Source organism: Dendroctonus ponderosae, unplaced genomic scaffold (assembly GCF_020466585.1).
Source record: "Dendroctonus ponderosae isolate FM_Combo_2020 unplaced genomic scaffold, Dpon_F_20191213v2 Dpon_F_20191213_2, whole genome shotgun sequence".
Classification (NCBI taxonomy): domain Eukaryota; kingdom Metazoa; phylum Arthropoda; class Insecta; order Coleoptera; family Curculionidae; genus Dendroctonus; species Dendroctonus ponderosae.
The window spans coordinates 13,445,279-13,453,668 of NW_026018165.1; the positions used below are offsets into that span (position 1 = coordinate 13,445,279).

At 36.7% G+C, this 8,390-nt stretch overlaps 3 protein-coding genes and 1 long non-coding RNA gene across 6 annotated transcripts in view; 2 read left to right on the forward strand and 2 right to left on the reverse strand.

Annotated features, from left to right (window-relative positions):
• Positions 1-1,675: 1,675 nt before the first annotated feature.
• LOC125503355 lies at positions 1,676-2,495 on the reverse strand. 2 transcript variants are annotated; one of them, XR_007280765.1, is made up of 2 exons: positions 2,411-2,495; positions 1,676-2,176 (listed from the first exon to the last, which is right to left on the reverse strand). It is a non-coding gene; the product is annotated as an uncharacterized LOC125503355 (long non-coding RNA). The 2 variants fall into 2 exon arrangements; XR_007280764.1 differs by having other exon boundaries at positions 2,400-2,479.
• Positions 2,496-2,514: 19 nt separating this feature from the next.
• On the forward strand, positions 2,515-4,744 carry LOC125503354 (serine-threonine kinase receptor-associated protein-like; the record flags this gene model as incomplete). Its single annotated transcript, XM_048663471.1, is given in 6 exon segments — positions 2,515-2,778; positions 3,307-3,441; positions 3,497-3,652; positions 3,708-3,832; positions 3,886-4,135; positions 4,267-4,744. Coding segments are annotated over 6 exon segments (978 nt in total). The 3' UTR covers positions 4,464-4,744.
• A 55-nt stretch (positions 4,745-4,799) lies between these two features.
• On the reverse strand, positions 4,800-5,971 carry LOC109544522 (U6 snRNA-associated Sm-like protein LSm7). Its single transcript, XM_019914768.2, has 2 exons — positions 5,793-5,971; positions 4,800-5,149 (listed from the first exon to the last, which is right to left on the reverse strand). Exons 1-2 carry the CDS (start codon positions 5,820-5,822, stop codon positions 4,829-4,831), a joined length of 351 nt encoding a protein of 116 aa, XP_019770327.1. The 5' UTR covers positions 5,823-5,971; the 3' UTR covers positions 4,800-4,828.
• A 223-nt stretch (positions 5,972-6,194) lies between these two features.
• The window catches only part of LOC109544521 (ras-related protein Rab-40B), a 4,346-nt gene continuing 2,150 nt past the window's right edge, over positions 6,195-8,390 (forward strand). The window contains exon 1 of one of the 2 annotated variants that reach the window (XM_019914767.2): positions 6,195-6,796. In XM_019914767.2, coding sequence (XP_019770326.1) covers positions 6,649-6,796 — 148 coding nt within the window. In that variant the 5' untranslated portion in view covers positions 6,195-6,648. Of the gene's footprint in view, positions 6,803-8,390 lie in introns of both variants that reach the window. The other variant, XM_019914766.2, reaches the window with a different exon arrangement.

Below are 8,390 nucleotides of genomic sequence, written 5' to 3' on the forward strand. Positions count from 1 at the left end.
ATGTAGATGTAGTTATTTGGGTTATTTTTTATTAGCTTTGGGTTGATTAGTATTGGTTAGTTTTAGTTGATTGGGTTTATTGCTGGTTTCCCGTTGATACATTTTCAATAATTCCAATCATACTATTTGGGTTTAAAACTGTTTTCACCGAAGCAGGGGAGAATAGCGACCTTTCCAACCTGGAAAGGTCGTTGAAAAGGACATTTTCGGAAGAAATGTCGCTAAGAAAAAAGTGTTATTAAAGGGATAATCTACAACGAAAGTTAGTTTTCATCATCGAAATCTAGAAAGCCCAAAACGACATAATTATTTATTATCTCCGTGAATTAAACGCGAAATTAAACGGTTCTTACACTCTAAATTGAACGCTGTATGAACTCTACGTAGGAACTGCTCAGATTTGCAACTTTCAACTTTTTTGCTCAGTTTTTAACTTTAATTGGTCAGGTTTTCCACAGTAGACTGCTTTATTATGTAACACAGGGGTGTTTTGCTGCAAACACACCTTCAATTATTAGTGTTATTCTGCCTGCTGTGAATTATACTCTAAATTGGACGCTTCATGAACTCTAAGTAGGGACTGCTCAGATTTGCAATTTTTATCAATCAATTATTAGTGTTTTTTGGGGTAAATTTCAATTTTGGCTGTTTCGAAATTTAATAATACCACAGAATCCAGACTAAAGTGCCTCAAGGTAGGTGAATATATGTTTTATTACTTTGTGGCGGTCTAGCGAATGGCGCCTCAAGAGGCTGCGAGTGGTTCTGGCGTCCTAATTTAGATTTCGCGCAATTTTTGCAAATTTCACACACTAACAAAGTGATTTTTTCCTGTTTTCCTGTTTTTTTGTGCTCTCCAGCATCCTTCAGGCTGTAAGTGGTCCAGATCAAGATTATAACCAGACTTGCGTCTGCTCGTCTGCGTGACTTAAATTGGAAAAGCCAATAAATGGCATTGAGTACTTTTGAGAAAAAATCTGAGTATTTAGGGAATTTTAGCGATTTATTTTGTAGAAGTAGATGGCAACCAGGGTTGTAGTTTTTCTTTGATACTTGATGATTCTTTTATTTTATACGGCTTTTTGCGGATTTTATATTGCGGTTTTCTATGTATTTATGATTTTTTTAACATTTTTTTGCAGCTTTGAATTATTAATATTTTATTATGTCATTTAGGTACTTATTTTGCTAACATATATTTTTTTTAGGTATAACAGGTAACTCTTTAAACTGCTTTTATTTTCTAATAACCACTTTTCCTTATAGCTTTGATCCGTTTATGTTCAAGGATCAACTTTTTCTTCTCTGGGGGAGTCATCACTTTGTCGTTAGTGAGAGGGCCTAGTAGCCTTAAATCCGGGGAGCGATGCCGGCGGCAGCGTAGCTACCAGCGAAAAGGAATTATTACTTGTTTCTGATAGCTACAAGTACGCCGGTAAGTTCTTCAAGCGATTAAGGCGAAGCTAAGAAGACTCCCATACGGCCGCAAAGAGCGCCACTTCTCCATGTTCCAAAAAGCATTCACCAACATACTCGGCGAGCGTGACCTTTTAAGTGCTAGAACCTCGCAGAAAATGAAATGTCGAACCTAGGAGTCCGCTACTCGAAAACTCACACTGAATCTGAAGGGAGAAACAGTTCGAAAAAGAGAGCACGAGAGAAAAGACCCTTAAAACTCATTTAACCGTTACATATTCTACTAATAACATAAGAATATAAAGAACTATTTATAGACCAACTCGAAGAGTTCGAAGAAGAACTCAACCACATAAAGGAGGTTGAATCCAGATCAAAGATATGTGGAACTTGTTGATCACATTATGTTGGTATTGGTGTTTAATCGATAACATTATTTCGAGTAAGGATTAGTACATATTTCTATAAAATTTCAAACGCCTTTAAAACATTTCTATTTCACTTCTACTGGGTGTGACCAAGACATCGAGCTTCAAATGGACAATATTTCACTCAGATCTAAGTAAAAGCTGATTTTTTCGGGGATTATAAACCCTGAAGTTTAAAGTTGCACTGTTTATCAAATGCCAGCCCGCCTAAAAAAACTTCTCAGAAAGCTCTTTCACTCAACTGTTCGCAGAAAACAACGGAGCCGACTTTAAATAGACAAAATTTCACTCAAATCCAAGCAATTTGTCATCATACATCAAAAGCTGCTCACCTTAAAAAAAATATCAGATAACAACGGAATCGAGTTTAAACACAGAGCTATTATACAGTGTAGTATATATAGTGCATATAAAGATATTTGCACTTTGTGAGTTTGATAATGTTTGTGTATTCGAGGATTCGATTATTCGAGTTATGACTGGACATAATTATTCGCTTTTTGAATATTTGAATACTCGAATTATTCGAGTTTGGCTCCGAGTCCTAATCCATACCATATACATACCCGTTTTAGTAATTAGAAGCAAAGACAAGTAGACTTGTCTCTGTTAGAAGTTTCAGGATTTTGATTAACGTAACCACAGACAAGACCATAGATAAAGACAAGACTTGTCTCTGAACGTAACCTCAAACTGAATTGCGCATGTCATTTAAGCAAGGAGCCGATTGCGATATATGCGCTAGTTGAAAACTTCAGTTCGTTCGTCGGACTCGTGTAAAGTGCATTGTTTATAGTTTTACTTCGAATTTTTGTGAAAATGGCTAACTTACGACAAACGCCATTGACTTGCAGTGGACATACGCGACCCGTCGTCCACTTGGATTTCTCAGAGATCACCGAGAGCAGCTATTTCTTGATTTCTGCCTGTAAAGGTAAACACGAACTCTGTAAGGTCAGGATTTGTTGACTACAAATTCGTCAAACATATTGTATACCTGCAGCATTTAACCTTCTTGGAGACACGAATAACACCTTGGCCTAGATTTTTCGGCCGCCGGTCGACCCTATAAAGAAAACGACCTTTGATTTGAATGGAAAGCCTTTGATAACTATCAAGGGCAAGCTGTCGATCTTCCTGCTTCAACCTTTTTTGCATATAATAACTCCGTATCTACTAATCCTTTGATAACAACAATTACTTCGAGATAATTTAGCAATTTGCGACTTACTTTAATGCTGGTATTTTCATTTCTTAAGCCTTAATTTACAATGCAAAATTTATCAGCATATGGACGAAGTTTATTGCTAGAATTCTCAAAACCAATAACAAATAAGCTGGTAAGCCACACTTGCCTAGTTTCGGATTGATTAATATTCCGCTCCAAATCCAACTCAACCATGCAAAGTTTCCGTAATTCCACATAAGTAACAGTTAATTTTAACGTTTAAATCTACTTCAGACGGAAAACCCATGCTCAGACAAGGAGACACTGGAGACTGGATTGGCACATTTGAAGGACATAAAGGGGCTGTTTGGGGCGTAGCCCTAAACGCTGATGCTACAAAAGCTGCCAGTGGGGCTGCTGATTTTTCTGGTAAATGTTTTTAACCGTTTAGCTTAGGCGCCAAATTATACTGGATCCATTTCAGGCAAAGTGTGGGATGCCATTACTGGAGAAGAACTGCATTCCTTCCAGCACAATCACATCGTAAAAAGTGTAAATTTTTCTCGAGATTCCGCTTTGTTAGCAACAGCCAGTAATGAGAAGTTGGTTCGGCTATTTGACCTAAATAAACCTGAAGCTGGTAAGCGCCTTGACTGAAACTTTCTATTAAAATCTAATCTATTGTCTATCTGCAGTTCCAGAAGTGTTCTCAGGCCACACAGCTGGCATAAGACACATTTTGTTCTTCAGAAATGATACGCACCTGGTTTCTTGTGCAGATGACAAAACCTTAAGAGTCTGGGATAGGTCAAATAAACAGGTAAATTGGCGAAAAAGACAAAAAAATAAATCCTAATGAATTGAAAATTTCAGGAAATCCACAAAGTGTCTTTCCCGTTCAGCCCCAACAGTTTGGAAGTATCCAAAGACGGTTCGGTATTAACAGTGGCTTATTCCAACAAAGTGGCCTTTTATGATGCGGAAACCCTCAATAAAATCCGAGAATATACCATTCCATCGCCTGTTAATTCTGCATCCCTACATCCGGACAAGAGTATCTTTGTCGCAGGTGGGGATGACCTGAAGGTCTACAAGTATGACTATCAAAATGGCACAGAAATAGGTAATTTAATATGATATAAAAATTATTAGTTACGTTTTGTTTTGGAAGGGTTTAAAAAACATTGTTTGCTTTATAACTGCGAAAAAATAGATGTCTCAATCGGGTAAATTAATCCTGGGATTTTTTTGCAGAGTCGTTCAAAGGTCACTTCGGCCCGATTCACTGCATAAAATTCTCTCCGGATGGCGAGTTGTATGCTTCGGGATCTGAAGATGGTACATTGAGATTATGGCAGACTACTATCGGCAAGACCTACGGACTATGGAAGTGCACTGAATCAGCTAATCTGAATGAAAGCTTAACACCCAAAGAAGTTCAGGCAAACTGAAGAACACTGCTAGAAAATTGGATACCATCTAACGAAATTTCCCAAGTCTTAATTCGATGCTTTCATAAAATGGACAACTAGCATTTATCTATAGGTAAATCTTTATATCAGTTTTTCAGCTTGGTTGTTACTTTGCAAATCTCCCGGCTTAGAGATTCAACGTTACTAAGTCTGATAGACTTGTAAGTAGTGTTTGCCATGATATAATGACAAATAGACTGATGAGTTCTTTAGACTGTTTCTACTTTCTGCCCTAATTAAACACTGTTGTTGCCACGTTGTACTTTGGTTTCAATTCGCTACCTTTCCTCCAATGAACGCGAGAGAAAAACACCATTTATATTTACTTACAGATATAGTTATTATTAGTCTTGTGAAATGAACGGGTTGGGAATCGATTCCATGCCATCCATGGGACAAATTAAAACTACACTAGTTCCTCTGCACACAACAAGGCCTAGTTCCCTTGTATCCTCCGCTAGTTTGTACGGATCGTCTGGGTCTCTCAGGTATTCGATTGTATTGTCTAGTACGAGGTTCAAGAGAGGGTCGTAGCCCTTTAATATCCCACTAGCTTCTCTGCCTCCAGCGAACTTAACCCTGATCGTTTTCTCCAAATATTTGGAAAGATCCAGGATCGATTCCTTTCGTTTTTTCTCCTTTTGGTCCTGCATTTGATTGTTGGCCTGAAATTTGTAAAGTTATATGTAAAAGGGTGCTAATTAAAAGTTTGATCATCAGAATTAAAATTAATGTTCAATTTACGGGATGATTCAGACCCCTTAAAGACCAGACGGTTACTAGAAACTTTAGAATTGAAAGTTTCTGGAAAATCATCGTTGAACTAATCATCAAGCAAGGATAGGCGGAAGACATAAACAACTGATACAAAATAGAAAACTCAAATGGAAACAACATACGAATCAAATATGTTGTGAAAAAGTGTCGAACAATCCGGTAGAAGATAGAATGATAATTTGGGATCAGAAATGGATTGGTAAGATACTCACGAAATTAAGACAAATCGAATATATGCAAAATATACAGCTGAAGCCAAGAAAACCAAACTTCAAGACTTTCCTGTGATTATTGGGGGACGAGACAAAAGAGGAGCCGGTTGAAGACGAAATTTATGACTAATAAATCTGCGAAAATGTGAAAACATCAGATGTATACAATTCTTGTCAGCTCCAGTAGATAGCTGCAAATGGGAAATGGTAATCAACGGCGTACTACGAGCAAAAACACATCAGTAAAGGCTCAAACTTTGGCAGCTTATAGAAGGTTTCTCCAATACATTTTCAGCACGTGTTATATGCAAAAACTCACCTTTCTCTTCTCTGAATCACCTGATGCCATAATTAAGGAATGTTCAAATTATATTCTAATATGTTTATGTGTTTATTAAAAACTTCAGTATAATTCACAGGTATAATTGTATTTGAACTCATTTAATGACAGTTTAGGTTATGTTCAGGCTTGCCAGGTCTACCGTTTTTACGGTAATTCTAACGTTTTGGTGAGAACTCATCTCAAATGTACACTCATTTAATTATATTTCGTTTTGTTTTTAAATCTACCTACTTTTTTATGTCTATTCTTCTGCTATTGTAGTACTTGACCTGGCAACACTGGTCATGTTATGCAAATTCTGTGCCTCCAATCACATTGATTGGTTGCAATAGGAGTTGTTTTTATTTGTTTGGGGCGTGGATGAATAGCTGGCAACCATGCTACCCCCCACTCGAATCCAGTAAAAGTGACATGAACAATTTTCTGTCCATTTTGCGAAAAAAAGTAGCAAAAACTGTATTTTTTTGTTGAAATTTACCCAGTGTTAACGTGTTGAACCACGTTGTGTATCGGTGACCGTGTGACAATCCCGCAATTCGCTTTTCTTAACGGTTAAGTGCAAAAATCCATCTGTTTATTTACTAAAGGAACGACCTTGCAAAAAAAAAAATAAACTATCCAAGCAGGAACGTTTCATTATTCTTCAGCGGAGCGGCATTCCTTGCATTGTTATGCTTCAGATGGCCATTAGTTTACCGAACTCGCAATCCTCAAAGTAAAATGGGCTTGACTGTATCCGGAAAACGTTGCATTCAGCTGGCCTAAAGTTACTCAGCGATATACTTTCACTATTTTATTTGATTATGGTTGCAAACAAACTAGCTCCATTGCTATGGCCGGGGAACCTAGCAAGCCCCCTGAAAAACAGTACGACTATCTGCTGAAGTTCCTTCTGGTAGGAGACAGTGATGTGGGCAAACAGGAAATATTGTCCGATTTGGATGATGGTGCTTTAGAGAGCCCTTTTTGTAGTGGCAGTGGTAAGTGTACGTATTGATTCTTCACTACTACTAATTTAGTTTTGCGTTGTTTTTATTTGCTCAGGATTTTACTAACATCGCTTAAAATACCCACTTTCTTCCTGTCTGTTAGAAACTGTTGCAAAGTCGCAGGTTTTACAAGCATTTTTACAGTTTTAAATGCATATGTTTTCAGTTGAAATTGGTTGAAAGAATCCCATACATTTGATTCACTTGTTAATGTTAGAGCAGTGTTGAGGAAACTAAGGCAAAATAGTACATAAAGAAATTTGTTCACAAAGACACTTTGTTGTGTAAAACGAAATATAAAAGTGCCCCCATTCAATATCATCCTGATTTTAGGCCTGCTAACTCAAAAAAAATTTATGAAATTGTTAAAAAACGGGATGTTATCTCTTAAACTTTGCAGAAATTTCGCATTTTTGCATCTAGCTTTAAAACGGTTAGGGATTTCTGATATGTTATCGAAGAAAAGAAGACTGTCGAAAACGTCCTGATGATTGTTGCGTTATTTTCGGCCGTTTTCCAGATGTAAGTAAAAAATGTTCACAAATTCATTAATTTTGCGGTTGGGGAGTTTTCCTACAATCCTAAGGAGATAAAGAAAACTGGTATCAAAATGGTTTTATGATTCAACAGATATGTTTCTCCCTTTTCGAGCAAATTTTATGTTTTCTCGGTTTTGCTTAAATATATTTAAAGTTTCAGAATTTCCAAACAAATTAACTAGTGAAAGGCAATCCCCGAGAAGAGTTATCGAAAAATAAATAACGTCTCTTTGGGTATTTTCAGTCCTTATTGAGAGATTGACATTTTTGTTGTATCTTTTTAACAGGAATTTTTGTTAAAATTTAATTCACGAAAGTAGTAATGAAGACGGGGCGTCGAAAAAGTTATTGCGGCTGTTCTGATCTTTGCAACCGTTTTGGAGATATAGCGCTTTCAACGTTCAAGCGCCTGAAAACGGGCGAAGCCCTAGTCCAAACTCTAGTTTTTTGTACGAAAAAAAAATACATCAAATGCTTTAACGAAAAGGTTGTTACCATACATGCGATATTTTCAACCCTTTTCAATAGATAAGATGTTTTCAACCTTTCTTCTACTTGTTTTGAAAATATCCATTTACTAGATCATCTTTCCAAAATCCTCTTTTTTCTACATTCTTTGGCAGTTTTCAAGATTAGGAGCAGTATAGCACAGCTTCAAGTATTATTCGTGTGTTTGAAAACAAATGATTATAATCACGATCCAAAGTGTCTGCATTAATTTCCGTAAAGAATGGAAATAAAACCCATTTTTGCCGTCTGTATTAGCTAAGCTACTGGTACAAAACAATTTTATGAAAATCGGTTAACCGAAGTAAAAGTCGCAAAGTAAACTTAACCAAATATCCGGTGCGCTACTTTTTTTAAACTAAGTGTTTTATTGTGAAGTGAACTGTGGAAGCTCGAAACGCCTTCGTGAATTGTTACTAAGGAAAGTGGCAATGGATCTTGGGTGGTCATCTAGGCTAAATCAGTTTAGTTTCTTTATGCCATTAATGATTTTGATTCATTTTCGTTTTAGATAAACATTCGTTTTCCAATAGATCGTT

What these genes read in the sequence shown, in the direction of transcription:
- LOC109544522 (XM_019914768.2), bottom strand. Translation starts at nt 5,822, where the DNA reads ATGGCATCAGGTGATTCAGAGAAGAGAAAG. An exon ending in GTGATTCAGAGAAGAGAAAG is followed by an intron (nt 5,150 to 5,792) that starts GTGAGTTTTTGC and finishes TACAAATTTCAG; the next exon opens with GCCAACAATCAAATGCAGGA.